This window comes from Diplotaxodon limnothrissa, linkage group LG1 (genome assembly GCF_057381915.1).
Source record: "Diplotaxodon limnothrissa isolate DT_005_m linkage group LG1, D_limnothrissa_male_GT1.1, whole genome shotgun sequence".
NCBI lineage: Eukaryota > Metazoa > Chordata > Actinopteri > Cichliformes > Cichlidae > Diplotaxodon > Diplotaxodon limnothrissa.
The window spans coordinates 25,584,608-25,603,906 of record NC_140596.1 but is presented as its reverse complement, the minus strand read 5'-3'; the positions used below and the strand labels follow the sequence as shown (position 1 = coordinate 25,603,906).

Below are 19,299 nucleotides of genomic sequence, written 5' to 3'. Positions count from 1 at the left end.
TACTCCAAGAGTATTCGTCAAATGTTAGTGAAACTTGCAAACAATGATCACTTAATGGCTCTTCACCAAAGTTAGGTCACGTGTCATTTTACTGGAAATAAAATGAGAGTCGTAATGGTTTGTGAGCTGGCAGGCTGCCGTGCCACTGGCATTTTGGTAATGCTATGGCTCATTTTCAGTTAGCTGTTTAACTCAGTTTTGTCTAATAGGGGGAAATAAGATGTAAAGGTTAAACATTTACATGAAAATATAGATTTGAGTGTACAGATTACACCACATGGTGTGCGTCGGTTGCTCCAATATTTACAGTCTTCTTAAAGTGATTAGCAACACTTTGAAGTGGGGAACATGAAATCTCTGACTTGTGGCTTCTCAGCTCAGTGGTTAGCATTGATCCCTCACAGCAAGAGTCCTTTGTTCCCGTCTCTGTGGAATTTGAAAATATTCTCCCTGCTTTTATGGGTTTCCTCCAGCTTCAGGAGCTCTAATTCTTCCTGTCTTCAAAAGCACACAATGTTCATGCTCCCCCTCCAACACTGTGCCCTTCAGACATTCACTTGCTCACTCATTAATTACTCATTAATAGTTATTATGGCGAAACCACCGTCAAGGCACTTGCTTACTATTAGTTCTGAGGCTGGAGACCGTGGCAGAGCTGAAAATCTTATTTTCACTGGGAGTGACGAGAATGGACAACATTAGCAATAAGGGAAAGCTCAGACTGACTATTTGGAGAGGTAGGGTTGAGGACAGTGTTGCCAACTCCTCAGTAAGGAAAATCGCTATTGGCTTTCCTAAAAGTCGCTAGAAGTCGCTAAATGACGTCATCACCTAATTTGCATAATTGGTCATGCTAATGTAATTGTGACCTACGCTGTTGGAAAGAGAAATAACTTCGTGGAAGAGACATAAAGTGAGCAAAAAAAGTCCTAAATACATTTAGAATTTATCTAGAACTACAAATTAAATTTCTTTTAGCAATTATTGTTGTTTAATGTCACAATTCCAACCCTGCTCCTTTATCCGGGCTTCGACTGGCAAACGTGACCCGAAATAGGCACTCTGGTGGAGTTACTTTATGTGTGTGTGTTTATAAGTAGTTTTAAACCTTGTGATCCACAAAACAGCATAACAGTAAAAGAAGAACTGACTGCGTTACAGTCAGTGCGGAGCAGCGGCTTCGCTCATGCACGGTTCATTTGCAGTTTGGACGCATAGGTGTGAACATCTCCTGCAGCTGGGGGAGGACTGTCCTCCGCCCGTTTGCGCTTTAGCACGGGTGAGGTGCCCACGGCAGCATCGCTGCTTGTTGAGAGTAAGAGCAACACGCCCTTTCACGTCAAAAAGTCGTCATAAATAAGTTTCCAATAACACCAGGAAAAGTCGCCAAATTTGTCGCTAGTCACTTTTTAGAAAAAAAGTCGCTAAGGGGGTCTGAAAACCCGCGACAAAGTCGCTAAGTTGGCAACACTGGTTGAGGAGGAGTGTATTTAGACAAACAGTGCTTGACAAAATAAACGTGGAAATACTTCATTTTTACAGTAACCTTTACAAGTCAACCTTTTCAACGGAGAATGGCACTGTGTTTCTGGAAAGTCTTAGAGGCCTTAATGGGACATTGGATGTGGATACACTTCTATAAGAGTTGAATTGGAAGTTAAATATTTAGGTATAGTGATTTCTAAAAATATGTCCCGAAGAGAAGACAACAACATCTGCAATCGTATCGTCGACATGAAGAAATCCCTTAGTCGTTGGTTGACCAGGGATATCACTATATTTGGCAGAGTCATCCTTTCCAAAGCTGAAGGTATCTCTAAATTAATTTACCCAAGTCATTCTCTTTATATTTCTCCCCAAAATATTAGGAAAGCCAGCTCAATTATTTTTCAATTCCTATGGAAAAACAAAACCCACTATATTAAGAGATCACAGTTGGTTAAAGACTATGAGAAGGGTGGTGTCAGAGCCTTAGACTTTGAATCAATGATCGGAACTTTTAAGATCAACTGGCTCAGAGCTTGCTTATCTCAGTCTGATTCCATGTGGTTTCATACCCAGATCTTTATTTAAGGAACTAGGAGGAATTGATTTTCTATTAAAATGTGACTTTGAGACTAGTAAAATACCTGTTACACTCTCTAATTTTCACAAACAGATTCTTCATTTTTGGAAAATGATGTTTACACACAACTTTTCTCCTCACATGTCGACCCTATGGAACAATAGAGTGATAACTGCTAACAAAAAGACATTATTTATCAGGAACTGGTTTGAGAGTGGTATCTTGTTTGTAACTGACTTGCTGGATTTGAGTGGTGCTCTATTGGATTACGTGTCTTTCTCAAAGAGACACGACTTTAATTGTCCATTAAAAGAATACAGAAAAGTTTGCTGTGCTATCCCTTTGGCCCTAAGGCAGCTGATACGCAACACAATGCTACACTCTGAGGTCAATCCAGCGCTGCCAAACCTAAAAATTGGTAACTGCATCCTAAATGATAGTAAATGTAACAATAAATTTATCAGTGTGAATTTCAAATCTATTCTTTTCCAGGGGTTTAACTCAGGTAGATATTTGCAGGCCCTTCGTGGGGACCAGTCACTCCTGGAAAAGTCGTTCTCAAAATTCATTCAGTGGCCTGTCTCCCCAAAAGTAAAAGAAACTCATTTCAAGATAATTAATAATATATATCCTGTGTCTGAATTTTTAAAGAGGAGGTTTAAATTTGAGGTTAAACAGTGTGCATTTTGTGATTCAGCCTGTGAAACATTACACCATTTGTTTTTCTCATGTCCTGTGTCAGCTGCCTTTTGGTTAGAACTACACAGCTGGTTATCCCTCAAGATCAACGATATTCCCCAGTTTAATATTTCTGATATTATTTTCTATATGGCTAAACAACATCCATCTGTCTCTACTGTGATTAACATTGTCATCCTGTTAGGTAAATACCATATACATTGTTGTAAATGGAGGAATAGAAAACCATCCTTTACATGGTTCATCAATGACTTTAAACATTATTTCATGTCACTTAAAAAACTGAAGTCAAGCAGATTTGCCGCAATCCATGATGACATTTCCCATTTGCTACTGTTTTGATTATTACCTCTATTGTGTATCAACCTGTGCTCTTTTTTAATTCTTCCCCGTTAATAGTGTGCATTTTTTGTCTAGCCCCTCCCCCCATATCCTTGCTGTTAGTTTTGTTGTATTGACTGTGTTCTTTTTTTTTTAATCCTCCACGAGAGTTCATTTGCACTATAATGTGTTATGTTGTTTGTGACTGTATTGTTTCAATTGTTAAAAAAAAAAAAAATTTAGACAAACGTTGGGTGGCTGCCTTTTCCCCAAAATGGCGGATGTAGGGTTAATTTAGCCCCGAGTTGGCGTTCACAGGTAGCGATTTGGTCCAGGTTTTGCTCACATAGGGGTTTGTTTTAAATTTTTACGGAAGGTAATTAACCTTATCGATGTGCCAGTAAGTAAATAATTTAGTCAGACTTATCCCCGTCCCTTATTTCGGTCTTTGGACGACGGCAACATCGTTATTGTCTTGAACAGCTGCCTGACAAGCGACTTTCCGGGTTAAACCATCAATGCTTATGCGCATGCGAGCTGTGGAGTTTGAAAACAGCAGCGCGAAAAAGCAGGACGTCAATAACGCGAATTTTTAGATTTCAAATAATTATATTGTCTTTTAACTATTTATGATTTGTTTTATGCCTTTTATAATTAAGGCTTAATTGTTTCTCAAAGAAAACTCGTGCTCGTTACTTAAGACGCTTTTGGGAGTCAGACGTTGTCATGTTGTTTCAGCTACATTAGGTTAACGTTTTGGTTTATTTCGACGTTTTCACGAGCAAACATGAAACCCACACGAGGTTCTGACCGGGCCCCATCAAAAACACCCAACAGGAAAAACAAGGAAAAAGCAGAAACATCGAGTCGGGTGAGTAAGTACACTCCAGCTGTCGTCGTCGTCGTTGTTATCTGTAGCAGCTCAGGCTGACTTGTTACCTCCAACCCTTCATTTACTTTAGGACCAAGCCAAGATCATCCATCCAAAACCATCACAGACGAAAGGTTAGGAACCTCTTATACCTCTCATTCCACAGCAAACTGTGAAGTTTGTATTTGTTTGTATTTTCTAATGCGGCTCTTGTCTTTAAAGCTGAAAGAGGATCATCTCCTAACCCTAAAAGAGCTAAAGTGCAGGACAACAGGGCGCTGATGTCCAGGTCCTCCATCACTGCTCTGGAGAACATAATGGACTTATCAGTACTGTGAGTCTCACATCAGAAGTAGAATGCTCTTATTTTTAACCATAACCTGAAATATATTTCAAGCTGAGGTTTTCCTGTTGACATTGTGCAATATTAGCAAGAAAAATTACCTTGTAAGGACACTTTGTTCCCCCCCTGTTCACAGAGCAGCTCTTGCTGTGAAGCGGACAGAGAAGAAGGAAAGCCAGGAGCATCTGAAAAAAATGAAAACCATGTAAGCATTAAGTCTGAAATTACAGTTAAAGTATGTATAAATAAACAACATAAGTAAGTAAAATTCTTATTTATATAGCACATTTCTAGATAAAAAGATCACAAAGTGCTTCACAAAGTATAAAACAAAAACAGACAAAAGTTAGCAAAATGCAACAAGATGTGTTTTTAGTTGTTTTTTTAAAAGTGACCACTGAGTCCGCAGATCTTAAGTTCTGAGGAAGAGAGTTCCACAGTCTCAGCCTTGTATGCTGAATAACAAGTAGGCTCTGATCACAAGACCTCAGAGACCTACTAGGGACATAGGGCTGTAAAAGTTCAATGATGTAGGCTGGTGCTTGTCCTTGAAGAGCTTTAAAGGTCAGAACCAATATCTTAAAATGGACTCTGAATTCAACGGGGAGCCAGTGCAGCTGTATAAGCAATGGTGTTACATGAGAGTACTTAGATGTTTTTGTCAGAAGCCTTGCTGCAGCATTTTGGACAATCTGCAGACGTTCCAGGAAGTTTTTGTTTAGACATGTAAACAGTGAATTACAGTAGACCAATCGCGATGAAGTGAATGCATCAATAACAATCTCCAGGTCAGTATGAGATATTAAAGGGCCCAATTTAGAAATGTTTCTTAAATGATAGAAGCAGGACCGAACCAGAGATTTGACGTGAACATCCAGAGTAAGAGCAGAATCAAAGGTTACCCCTAGGTTCCTGATAGACGATTTCACAAATGTTGAAAGAGGACCAAGAGCATTCATTATGTTTGGTACGGTACATGTCTGTCACATACAAGGACTTCAGTCTTTTCTTCATTAAGTTAGAGGAAGTTGTCAGCCATCCAACTTTTGATGGATTCTAAGCACTCATTTAGAATCTGCAGCCTAGAAACATCTTCAGGTTTAAAAGAAATATATAACTGGATGTCATCTGCGTAGCAGTGCTAGCAAATGTCCTCAAAGGGGCTCAAAATATGCTGGAGAGGAAGTAGATATATTAAAAACAATAAGGGTCCCAGCACAGAACCTTGTGGCACACCATAGGACAGGGACGTGGAAGATGACCTGTACTTAGAGACCGCCACAGAAAAGTATCGTTCATAGAGAAACGAGGAGAACCACTCTAAGGCAGACCCAGATACACCAACCCAGTATTTCAGCCTTTCATGCAAAATGTAATGTATCGTTTTGCATCAGAATGTCACTAGAAACTCTAAGAAGGGCTGTTTCAGTAGAATGAGCTCTACGAAAGACAGACTGAAAGTTGTCAAAAATATTATGTTTGTCTAAAACATAATAACCACAACCTTTTCTAATATCTTAGCAATTAACGGCAATTAACCATTATTCACTATCTGACCTACATGCAGTTGGATATCTTTTTACGTTAAATTTAAGTCACACATGAAATTAAGTTTGTGTAGGTTGGTTTTAGGAACATGCGGCACTTGAAAGCGGCACTTAAACTTGAACGCCTGTCACATCACACGAACGTCACACGCCTTGTGTGATGTTTGCGTATGTTTGAACCCCATCAGTTAGCACATTAGAAGCCTTGCGGTGCTTTGTTAAGACCAGAAGAGTGGCTAAAGGTGTGGCATGGCTCACACCCTTTCATTACATCCCACATAATTACCTTGATGATGTTCAGATTGTGGCTTTGCTCCAGGCTTTGTTCCAGAAAGCAGGTCTAATGAAAAGTATGACTTCGGTTAACCCTTAGGTTATAGGTTATAGACTAGATTGCTCCCTGAAACAAAAAATTGGGTGTAACACTGTGACTCTGGATAGTAATTCAGGACTTATGGTACTGTGTTTGTGTCCGCAGGTATTTGCTTACACCCAGTTTATACCTTTGTGATAAATAAACAGTCATAACCGCAAACTCCTCTGATACCCTAAAACATATCCTGCACTGTAACCTGATGTGGATGCCCCTAGAAAAGTCACTACATGTCTCATCAACACAGCTCGATTCTACCTGTGCACTTCCATCTACTATTTTGCAGCATTCATGTTCTCAATATAAGAAACAATAATCATAGCTTCAATTCAGGGACTCAAAGAAGTTGTCACATACCTGTAAGGACAGTGAGGGAATGTATGAAGAAGTAGGAAAACTGTGAAGGACAAATATTTGCCTTTGAGAGAGGAAAAAAACCCCAGATGCAACCTATGTGGATGTGCCCCCCTCCCCCCAAAAAACAAAAACCAAACAAACAAACAAAAAAACCCCCCAAAAAACAACTGCATGTAGGTCAGATAGTGAATAATGGTTAAAATCTGGGCTAAACAGGAAAAGGAGCGACACCAGTGTTCAGCAAGAATGAGAACAAGCACCACAAAACATTCAAACAAATAAACAAAAAGCACGACAAGCTTAGATGGTGACTTTAGTGCAGTTTAAGATAAGACAGCTATTAGGTTGTTAGCCTGTCCCCATGCACTGAAACAGTTGGCATATGTTACTGCAGCAATCTCTATTTAATAAAACTGGTCTGCATATTTAGACACAACGCAGTGATCACTGATGAATCAGTTGTTGTGTTGTAACCGATCGGCCTTTCTGGAACCAGAAACTCAGAGTTCATCAGCTCAGTGTTTGTTTCACACAAAGCAGGGCCCTGCTCTGTGTGGGTGTGCATCACAATGATAAGGATTGAGTGAAAGTGGATGAACCCTCATTAAATTATTCATTTATAATCCTCTGTTTTATTCTTTTATTAATTCAGACATCATCATTTGAGAATTTTTTTTAAACTGCAGTTTGTGTTGCCTTTTCCTGATGTGTTTTCCGACCCATTTTAGGTTCCTGGCTCAGTGTGCACAACTCAAAGTTCCAGTGCAGAAACAAAAATATTTGGAGCACTCATCCAGGCATCACCAGGACGAGACTAAGAAGTCAGTGGTTGGAGAGAAGAATCTGAGCATCTTGAAGGTGAAAAACATAAAAAATGATTCGATTGCTTTGGAGGATTTGATTGGAAGCTAAACTGTCTCTTGGTGGAAAATTTATGTGGCCATGAACTTGATACATCTGTGCAAAAACCTACTGATATAGAGAGGTTTTCACATTTCTGCAAGTTGATATTCTGTTTGTTCAGCAGGTATGAGAAAAATGATTTGCACTGCCTACCTTATGGTTAGACTGTGGTCTTTGACACCATTGAGATAAAGTCTGTTTCATTTTGTGTGCTGTGGTTTCTCTGCTCTGAAGTAACACCTACTCAGCTCTCTGTACGTGAGAGCAGACGAAGGATGGGGTTAAAAAACAAAACAGGAATTTAACTGCTCACAATAAAACTGAATGATACAATTAGGTCAATATGTTTGTAAACTGGGACACATCGATTTTTTTTAAAAATTTTTGCCACAGTACAACACCCCAGCGAATTTTAAATCAGCCAATCAAGACTGAAGTGCAGACTTTTAGCTTTAATTCATTGTTTTAACTGTTTATGAATTGTAGCCATTTTTATTTTTTCAGAAGCTCAAAAATAATATAATGTTTTTTTTTAATATTTTATTTTTAGTAATATAATGATCTATTATTTACATGGACGAAAAACCTTTGCAGTCAATGAGGGTCTGAAGTGTAGAACTAATGGACTGCACCAGATGTTGTGTTTCCTCCTTTAAGATGCTCTGCCAGTTTTTGTGTTCAGTAATTGAAAGCATGCTCTACTGTGTTCATTTATCTATTGAAGAATCTATTTTCTTTAGCTTGAGAAACTGTTGGGTTGTTTTTGCAGTATGCTTTGGTTTATTATCCATTAGGGCTGCAGCTGTCATTAATTTTAGCAATCTATTGATAATTCCACTGATTTAATCGAGTACCGTAATTGTCGGGCTATAAGCCGCTACTTTTTGCACAAGCTTTGAACCCTGCGGCTTTTAGTCAGGTGCGGCTTTTCTATGGATTTTCCATGATTTTTGTGATATCGTAAGACGATTTGTTTTGTTTGTTCCGCTGTTGTACGGCACTACGTTGCCTGGCGGAAGGATCGGGGTTCAAGAGTGGTATGTTAGTCACATGTCCGTCCGCCAGGCAACGTAGTGCCGTACGAAGTAGCGCGAAAAACAAACTTCAAAGTAGCGCTAGCATTCAGCGGGAGGCGTGGATGACGAGCGGCGATAAACTTGCGAAAAGCAAGTTATGCCCAACTCCACCGGTGGATTCTGACAGCGTGGAAAAGTGCGAAAACATCCACGATCACCAACGGATTTTGAAGGGCTGGACTGCTGCATGATGGAGAGGACACCGCCACAGCCCTTCTGAGGGTGTTCGACTCTGACACTGACAACGAGGATTTCTTTGGTTTTGAAAGTGACAACGAAGGAGAGAAGCGGAGAGTGGATGACGAAGCCATCCTGAGCCTGTTCGTTTCCGACATTGGAGGAGAGGACTTTGGTGGTTTTAGAGCGCAGGAAGAAGAGAAAGATGGTGAATGACTGACTTTTCTTCTTGTTAAAGCCGTGTCACTGCACCTGAGCCTAAAAGGTAGGCCGAATCTATTTTTCTGGTGTGCTGTAGGTTACTGTTATGTACTACATGTGCAAATATGTACCCATAACTTGTTTTTCAAAATATTAATAAAAGGGGTGTGTCTCCAAACAGCCATCTCTTTCCTGACAATTCCCTTTGTGCATATTCTCTTACATATGATAAGTCAACATTGAAACACCTGCGGCTTTTAGGCAGGTGCGGCTAATGTATGTACAAAACAGGATTTTCCCCTGATTTTAGCTTGTGCGGCTAATATTCAGGTGCGCTTTGTAGTCCGGGAAATACGGTAATTGGATAAGAAATAATTTTGTCTAATGAGGAATAACAAATATTCAAAAGAGGAAAAACACAGGTCTTTCAAAATCAATGTTTCTTTTTTTAAAGATTAATGCAATTTAATTAACACAGTATTTTATACTATTTCACGTTCAATCTGATAATGTTACGAAACCTTAAAATTAATATGATCTAGTGCATCCCATGCCCCCTTTTGGACACGCCAATGTTTGCTGCAGGCATTGCTTCCATGTAAAATAAGACTGCTTGAATCAGCCTTCAGAAAGCTGTATGATTTAAATGTGTTATTAGGCTAAGTTAAGAGTTCATCTGCATATTTTAATACAACTTCTGGAGGCTTACTGATTTTCACCGTGTAAAAGAAACACTGATGGATGGAGCAGCTACAAAGTTTGCTTTTCTTCAGGTCGGAGTTTGTTGATCAGGTGCTTCGATCAACAAACCAACGTTGGAAACACGTTTTCTTTCACTCTACCTAAGCTTACTGTCTCAGTAATGGCTCTGCCTCTTTGCTCTTCACGGTGCGTGGGTTTTATGTTGTCAGACTTCCTATATCATCGTCAGATTTGATACATTTAACACATCAGAATGCTACAGAGCCACGTGTTAAAACGAAGCATCAAAGCAAAGAATTTGTGTTGAGGATTTCTTCTTTTTATAAGCGAATTACTCGATGAATCGTTGCAGGCCTGGTTTTCTATTTGCACTGTGAAGGTCTGTATGATTCGTTTTTCTGCAACTGGCTCAATCTGAGCAGAGAATATAGGCATGTAAAGTTAGACGATGGGGTGTTCTCCCCGACTATCTTCACTATAGGGATGTGTATATATGTGTGTGGTTGCACAAGTATGTATATAGACCTGTAAATTTGTATCTTTTGACTTATTACTGGGGCTATTAGTATACACTATTAGTTACTAAATAGTGGAATGGGGTGGGATTAAACAAGCTTATGCTTCTTTCTACTTTTTTTTGAACATGTAAGTTATTTATAATAATTGTTTTACATTTTCCTTTTGTTTTGCTTCTTTTTTCTCTTTTGTGGTTGTATACTATTTTAACATGTTCAAAATTAAAATACAATAGAATACACTAAAGAGTTCATCGTGCTGCTGCTAACAGCAGTCCTATTATCTTTAAGTACTAGTGACCCATAACACACAACACTCTCCACAAATTCATCAGACCATGAGCTGTTTTTCCTCTCTCTGCACCCATTTTTACTTACTTTTTTTTACGTTTTTAATTTGTTTTGGTACAAGTGCATCTTGGTGTTATCTGTGTAAAGATTTAGTCTGAGCTTTTCTTGTTCTTGTTCACCTTTCTGTAGACCAACAAGGTGCAAATTACTCATTAAGTTGTCTCTTGATTGTTGGTTTTGACGATTATATGCTTACCTCCTCCAGAGTGTTCTTGACTTGGTTCAATGATTTTAACCATTAAAATAATTCTGTCATCATGTCTGTCATTTGTACCTATTTTCTGTGGACATTTAGACCTCTTTGGTGGTCAGTGCATTCATTATTCTGTTTTAAAAAATTATTGTGATTTGGTGCCTTACAGTTAAAAGTGAGTCGAATTGAAATTTCGAGCCTATGAAAATGGGGAATATGTCTAAAAATAATTCTTGAATTAAATATGAAAGTTTGGACTTTAATCATGTGTTAATTAATTGGTTTAAAATCCACGGTGGAGAAATTGTCTAAAAGTCTATGAACATAACTTCTGCCTTTTCACTGAGATGTGACAGGTCATAGAAAAAAAATAACATATCATGCTAAAAACAAAAAAAAAAAAACCAGTCCTAAAACAAGAGAATGGTATCAGTGGTTTTACATGAGGGCTTCTTTTTGACTTTGCAGGAAGACTTGAGGGCTGTGGTTCGTGCACTGGAGAGGCTGGAGGAGGAAACAGAGTCTTTGCAGCACTCATGCAGTCAGCTGAGGGACCAGTTAGAGGAGGAAGAGGAGAAAGCTAAAGAGGTGCAAATGATTTCACACAAGCACACATACTTATTTGTCTTTATTGCAACATTCTCCAATCACTGCTGTCCTGATTTTAATTCAGGTGTGAATTTGACCTTTTTATTTTAGTGAAAATCTGCTACACCAGCTGTTATGAGCATTTATATGATGCTATTAATATAAACACGCATTTATCTATTAAAGCATTACAGCATTGTCTGAGTTTTTCATGGCTGAATCATCCTCTTCACACTAAAGTTATCACCTCAAAACACTGAGGAGTCGCAGCAGATGTGAATGTTGTCATTTCGTGCCTCGTGCTATCTGATACAGAACATTTAACCATATTGGCCAGTGTCAATGCCTCAGGCTCATTGATATATTCTTGGAGTTGTTCCTGAGCAATTTTTGTGGTCCTGCTGTGAGAGTCAGCTGTCATGGCAAAGGGCACATCCATGTTGGGAATCTCATCTTCCACTACATCCCAGAGGTGCTGTATTAGAATGAGATCTGGGGACTGTTGGGGCCATCTGAGTACAGTGAACTCACTGATACATTTAAGAAATCAGTTTGATAGATTTGCGTTTTGCAACATCTCGCGTTCTTCTGCTGTAAGCAGCCATCAGAAGATGGTGGTCATAAAAGTATGGACATGCATCAATTCTCACACACGATGTCTCTGTAGCGTTTAAATGATGCTCAGTTGGTACTATGAAGTCCACAATGTGCCAAGAAAATATGCTTCACACCATTACAACCTTACCAGCCTGAACCTGATGGTTCCATGCCTTCATGTTGTTTACTGACCCTGCCATTTGAATGCTGTAGCAGATATTGATTCATCTATCCAGGCAACTGGTGAGACTGTGAACTGTAGCCTTGGTTTCTTTTTCTTAGTTGGCCCCTGTTGTGGTCTTGGTTTGACGTGTTGTGTATTTAGATATATTCTTCTGCATACCCTGATTGTAACCAGCGATTTAACCAGGCTGACTTTATTATCATTTTCAAGCAGTCTTAAAATAGCAATCAAGTTATTTAAAACACTCTGGCCATACTCCGTTGACCTCTGGCATCAACATGGCATTTTCACCCAGAGAACTGCTGCTTATTTTCTGTTTTTCAGACCATTCTCTGTGAACCTTAGAGATGGTTGTGCGGGGGAAATCCCAGCCGATCAGCAGTTTCTGAAATACTCAGATCAGTCTGGCTACGTTTAAGTTTGTTTATGTTAACAAGCAGATGAACAGGTTTATCTGATAAACTGTTCATTACCACCTCTGGTGTGTTTTTCAAATTCTGAACCTTTTGTGTCGATTTATTTCTTTGATCTGAATTTTCCCTTTTTGAACGTTACTCTCTTCTTTCTTTCTTTTTGCCTTTCTTTTGCAATAGACTATGGAGGTTCTGCTACAGGTTTTATTATATGCTATATAACTATGTTTTAATGTGACATACATTACAGTAAATGGGTCATTTAATAATAGTAGATGTCACAGCTGAAGTGACCAGAAAATCGTGGTGTGAACTGCAGTTTCGACACCATCATGGGGCCGTTAGACAGGTTCGTCTAGACGTTTGTTACAGAATCACCATAACAGTGAATTTTTTGTGATGTTTGGCTGAAATGTGACTATTTTGTGGCTGTTGTGAAATCTGACATAACCTATTCTGGAGAAATATCAAGTATTGCCTGGAATGCTACACCAGAGCCATATCGAATCACAGACTCGAAGGTTTTTAATGATTTACTTCAAACTCACACAGTTTCTGGTCTTCACAGATTTTACGAATAAGTGAACGAGCTGTTCTCAAACTTCCCTGTCTTCCTTCTCAGAAAGGTGAAACATTGGAGGTGAGTGTTGTTATTTTAAGAGCTAGGCACAACCAACATTTTCACACTATCTGAAATGTGCTTCATTTAACCAAATTGCACAATATTACTTATCACTAAAGGTGAAGTTCATTTTGTTCCTTTCTTCTTTTTTTTATGAATAGCATTTCTAAATAGCTTAGCAGGCACTTCCTCTACCATGTAACAGGAAAGCCTGTACATGTTCTCTGTGGTGCAACTTCTGTGAAAAAACATGAAATTCATGTTACGAAATGCAGAGAGAGAGAGAGAGAATGTGACTTTTAGGTTCTGTGTTATCTTGGTTATCTACTCAGCTACAGAATAAACCCTTGTTTTTGTTCTAGCTGTTTTCACGAGTCATATCACTCATACGTTTTACCTGGAATTAGTTGAAAAATCAACCACATGTCACAGGTCATGCTGAGTGTAGGTCATCTGAAGTCACTACAACCTGCAAGTTTCATACCTGAAAATTACACCTGTGCCACTTTTTGGCACCATAGGACTGTAACAGTTATCTTTTCTCTGGTTCTAAGCCTTAAAAACTGTACTTGTATCTGCGGTAATGTGTGTATACCCACTGCTGATTGATCTGCTGCCTCTCTTCCCTAGGAGAAGACCAGATCATTTAAAAAAAATCAATTTAAATTGCCACTTTCTATTTTCCTCAGGCTCTGCTGAGAAAGTTTATACCAGACAGCGATTCTGCAGCCACAGCTCGGAAACTGGGCCAAATTCTGCAGAAATCGAAGCCAACCAAGGATGACCAGGTGCTGCTTGCGCGGGCACGTGAACACGCCGATCGGCTCTTCCACCCCGGCTGCGTATTGAATAGTAGCGCACTGAGTTTTGAAGAAACGTAGGATTAAAGAAGAGGTTTAAAGATTTGCTGCTCAGTATTTATTGGGTTTGATACTTCTTACTTCCATATTTGTGGTTGTCTTTGTGGAATATTTCTGCTTACCATGCTTCGCTGGTATTGAGTTTGCATCATATTCCTGTTTTCAGCTACTTTTTTCTTTGTTTTTTATTAATTATGTGTTCTGTTATGTGGATGTTTTTTGTCTTTTGGTGGACATAAAAGCCTGATATCCAACTTCTGTGGCAAGTTTAGGCTAAACAACTGAAAATTAAATAAAGTCACAACTGAACAGTGAATTAATTAAAATCCTGCTGCCTAAACTTTTTTTTACAGTGGAAGATTTAGTGTGCGCTGAATAAAAACAAGTCCAAATCTTGCTGCTGCTTGCTGCTTGATGTTTTGCAAGCCTAGTGAGACATTCAGCTAACTAAAGCTACTGGAATGCGTTTAATCTGGAAAACTTTTGGTTTTAACAAATTTGGAGAATCTGCTCTGTGCTGGAAACAATAGCATTCTTGAAAGGATTATGCAAGGTATGGGTTGTTTTTTCTTTTTAAGAACTCCATGTAATAAAACTTACCCTGCAGCCAGGAAGTTGGCATCGAAATGATGTTGTTTTTTTCATTGCTGTGCATGTTGCATAAACCAGTGAACAAGATGATTCATGAATTCATTTCCCCCTAGAATAACAACCCTGCCATCAGCATGTTCAGACAGAGGCAGCTTCTTGTTAGGAGCTGGCAGCAACAGCCAAACCCAAATCTCCTTTTCATGAGCCAAATATGCTCTTTTTGGCAAAGCATAGGAGTAATTTCTGTTTGTTTGTTTTGTTTTGTAAATGAAACTTTTCCATTCCCATTCTCAAAAATTTTAATAGCCTATTAAAATAAAAAAATAAAAAAGTATGTGTACATTCAAAACAAATCAATAACAGTCCAGATCCTTGAAATACATGGTCCAGATAGGATCACATCTCTGCAAAACTGTCAAACTAAAGCAAAAATCATCATTTTATTTACAAGATTATGTGTGGTTTTCACTCATAAAGAGGACACTGCGGTACATTCACTTGTAATAACTCAAACACTTCTACTTCTGTATTTACACAACTCACATTTTAAAGGGGGATGAATAATTTCCACAAAAGGAGAAATGCACATGTTAAAAGAAATGCTGAAGAAATGAAGAGTTAACATGCTAAATTATTACATTATTGGCCTCCCTGTTACATCTGCGAGTTTTTCAGTGACTTCCTTCGTATGGACTCTGAGGAGTCATCATTGAAAAGTCGGTCAATGGTGGAGACCAGAGAAGCTTTGATGGCACGGCCTAAGCCTCTGGCAGCAAACACGTAAAGCACAGGGTTCAGGGCGCTCTTGATATACACCAGGTACAGAGATATGTATTTACCATAGCTTGCTGACTGAAACAGAGAGTGAGATTTGGCCAAAGCCTGTACAAATCGACAAACAAAATAGGGGACCCAGCAGGTGAGGAAGAGGAGCATTGTGAAAAAGAGCACATGGTACATCCTTATCATCTTGCGTGCCATTGAAGGAGTGGAGGAGGTGGGTGTTGGAGGTGAAGCTCTCCTAATAGTGAGCAGAACAGCCAGGTTACTTCCCAGGAACACCAGCACGGGCAACATGAAACCTGCTAAAGTTTCGATTACGAACAAAGTCGTATTATGCCCTTCACTCTCATAGCAAAGGTGTTTCCCAGATTTCTCCTGCAGGACAGCGAAGTAGAGGTAGGGGCTAGACAAGATGGTAGCTATCAGCCATATGAGACCACAGGCCAAAGGGACGGCCCAAGCTGGCCGTCGCAGTCGAGCCCACACCGGCCTCAGCAGGCACAAGCATCGTTCCAGAGCCACAGCGCAGAGGAGGAAAGCAGAGGCGTACAATCCCAGGACCCGCAGGAACATGATGATGCGGCAGAAGGTGTCCCCAAATGGCCAGCTGTAGTTGTGAATGAGAAAGCCCAACATGAGAGGGGTCCGCAGGATCAGCACCAGATCGGCCAGGGCAAGGTTCAGGACATAGACACGGAAACTGCTGGCAGCGCGTGTCTCCTCATTACTACCTCTACGCACCACATGACGATGACTCCGAAATCCGAGCGCCCAAACCACGAGCCCATTCAGAGGCGCGCCCACCTTGAGGTACCAAGACAACCAGGTTGCAGTTAGGCTCGGGGAAACAGCAACTTGACATTTTGCAGGAATTCATTTATTTGCTTGTTGTGAAGACTGAACCTACTGTTCATTCTGTGAAACCGATACGAAGATGGAGCTGGTCTTATTTAATGAGCTCTGGTGGCTTTTTCAGCCTTTGCATGACAATCGTCATTTACATTGAACAGGCTCCCTGCCTGTTGTAGCTGCAATACATGGAGCATTTACTCCACATGTATATATGTAAGTGGAACTGATACTGAATGTGAATTTTACATCGGAAACGATTCATGAACTGAAAGTAAAAAAAAAGGAGAAGATTTCTCACCAAGAAGATAAGCAGCGTAACTACAATCTGGGTTCCTCTTGAAGCCTCTGCCTGCCAGGTGCTGCTGTTGGAGCTAGATAGGTTTTCCACCTGTGTCCCATTCATGCCAGCCATCGGGCCGATACGAAACTGGGCTGTAATGCAGCACGTTAGTTAAATACAGAAAGTACTGCGGCTGTTTGTCAATAAACAATTTCATCACTGATGGAGAAGGAAAATATGCAACTGTTGCACTGAAAGACAGATTTCACATATGCTGGTTGCCTAAAATGTTGACAAGCTGATGTCCACACCACACAGCAAGGTGACGCCACAAACTTCCTTCTGTACGTTTGCTCAGCTTTGCATTGTTTCTTAAAGTTACGTTCCTTACTTAAAAATAGCGAATGAAACAAAGTGAGTGCAGCGCTCGAGTCTGAATCACCTGGGTGGGTGTTTTTAAAAAAAATCATCTATCACTTAGGTGGCATTTTCTAATCGGATGAATAATCATAACCACTGCACGTAACCACTGTACTCTAACTTTGACAATTTTGTGGGTTTTGGTGCAAATGTCAGCTTTTATCTCAAGAGGCAGTTTGACTTTATGTGCTGCTTTTTGTTTCCATGGCGTGAATAATAAAAACATGAAAGCACAGCATGCACGTCAGGTGCAACAGCAGTGATTAACGAGAAAGGAATCTGCTACACGTACATTCAGGCAACCCCGGGGTCTGCTATTCTGCTGCTGCATGCAAACATTCATGTATCAGTGAACTTATCTCCCTGGTATGGATTCATTTTTTTCAAAGCAAAAGCGAATTTCTGCTTTCACAAATCACAAAAAAATTTCCTTTTTCCATGTTAAGTATTAAAAGCAATGAGCAGCATTTGTGCTGTAACTGACTCCAATTTTAGTTTGCTGCCCGTACTAACCAGATCAGTACCAACCTGCACCAGAGTTATCAGTAGCTGTGAATCAGTGGAGATTAAACACTTTGAAGTTGGTTGTTTTAAAAAATAAAATTAAAATCTAAAAGCAGGATTCAAATTAAAATCTAATTCAAAGACTTCTTTACTCACCTCCTTTACTTGAGTTGTGGGTGGAAGAAGTGGAGTAGCATATCAATAAAAAGGGAGTGCCTATCTGCCTAACTCTCTCTCTTTCCTGTCTGTGATTGCAACACACAGACACACACTCCTTCCTATAACCATATTTACAACATCTTAGAGTCAATCATCATTTTCTTCTGATAGTGAAAAGCCATTTCAAGTGTTTCCCTCCGGCTTTATCAGCTGCTTTACATGAGTAGTTGTTAACCTCAGAGGCATAAAAGGTAAAAACTGAATAAGATAAAACTGCCACGTCTCTCTTTAAAAAAAAAAAAAATTGCCACAAAGTTGTTTTTTTGTTTGTTTTTTTCCATGAAACTTGATTTCTAACATTTTGGTGGGCACTTTGTTTTTCATAGCTGGCAGTGAGAGGAAACGTACCCCAGCTGCTCTTGAGCTGCCGGTGCCGCGTTCAGATATTCATCAATCTAGATTTCGATTTGCTTTACTTCCTTTTCTATTATGTCTGTCACATTGTTTTGCATTTCTTTGTGTGGAGTGGATGATAAGATCATTTTTAAACACCCGAAAAAACAGTTTTGGACTTGATCGAAGCTTTCAGTCTATATCAAAACAACAACACACGCTAATTTTAACAAAACACAACAAATGAATGTTGTTGAGCCAAAAGGATCTGTCGTTATAAATGAGGAGAGCACAATCAAACTGAAAATGCTATTGAAAAATAATTTTAGCTAATTCGTATTATTTTCAGCTGTGTTTGTGTCAAGGGTCAGCTGCTTTAAACTTATCAGGGACACTGGTTTAATACTTTGGCCGGCTGGTTGATGAAGGTGCTCCTCACAGCAAAACACTCACGTGATAATTGAAAATTATTTATCTAACACAGCTTTCTGCTTTCACGAGACGCTCCAGATCACGCCTGTGCGTGCCATTTGACGTTTGTTTGCAGTGGCCGGGTCTAAAGCTTCCCTGAGGTAGGCTCAGTGTGTGAAAAGTGAAGTAGACACACATTAAAACTGTACGCACCCTGCAGGAATGTCAAACAGGAATGTCAAATTCATTTTACATCGTGGGCCACATACAGCACATATAGTTGTTTCATGTAAAGTGGGCGGGAGTGGTGGTAACTTTTTATGATAGTTCATTGCACAGACTGATCTGTAATTATGAAAAAAGTTATTGTTAATTAACTACGGAGTCACTAATAGTAGAAAAACAGGAACTTCACTGAAATTAAATTTTTTATCTCTTAGTTAATCAATTTGGTGTAATTTAAGTACGGCTGAGCATGAGCAGTTTTTGTCAATAGAAAAAGATGTTAATGAACAACTTATAAAATTTCAGTTAAAAGTTCAAAATCTATGCATGTCTTCACATTTTATAAAGTCAGTGGGCCAAAATCAAGTCTTTGATGGGCCAGTTCTGGACCCTGGGCCTTATGTTAGACACCCCTGGTACAGAAGTCTTATGGGAAAGCGCATGGCTCTTTAAACAGCTACTTTAAAATGGTATTTTATTCGCAGGAGTTCGCCACAGAGGATAGCTCTGCATGTTTTTGATTTATTTATTATTTTTTATTACACTGGATGCTCTTCCTGACACAGTCCCCGAGGGATCTGTGGCTCACTTGGTTATAAAACCTCTATAAAGACTTTCCTGATGAGTTTATGGTCTCGCTTAGTTTGAAGTCTCTTTGAGTTTAACGTGAGGTTAATTTTACAAATTTTGCTCTCGTTTATACTAAAATCAAAGGTACAGCAG

General features: G+C 39.4%; 2 protein-coding genes across 2 annotated transcripts; one reads left to right on the top strand and one right to left on the bottom strand.

Moving 5' to 3' along the window:
• Window positions 1-3,872: 3,872 nt before the first annotated feature.
• cenpq (centromere protein Q) lies at window positions 3,873-13,979 on the top strand. Its single transcript, XM_085355885.1, has 8 exons — window positions 3,873-3,956; window positions 4,048-4,090; window positions 4,179-4,290; window positions 4,436-4,504; window positions 7,305-7,434; window positions 11,163-11,282; window positions 13,045-13,116; window positions 13,788-13,979. The coding sequence occupies exons 1-8, from the start codon at window positions 3,873-3,875 to the stop codon at window positions 13,977-13,979; spliced, it is 822 nt and encodes a 273-aa protein (XP_085212011.1).
• A 1,201-nt stretch (window positions 13,980-15,180) lies between these two features.
• Window positions 15,181-17,552, bottom strand: LOC146639851 (C5a anaphylatoxin chemotactic receptor 1). The gene is made up of 3 exons (XM_085355872.1): window positions 17,545-17,552; window positions 16,483-16,616; window positions 15,181-16,136 (listed from the first exon to the last, which is right to left on the bottom strand). Exons 2-3 carry the CDS (start codon window positions 16,594-16,596, stop codon window positions 15,204-15,206), a joined length of 1,047 nt encoding a protein of 348 aa, XP_085211998.1. The 5' UTR covers window positions 16,597-16,616; window positions 17,545-17,552; the 3' UTR covers window positions 15,181-15,203.
• Between the last annotated feature and the right edge of the window lie 1,747 nt (window positions 17,553-19,299).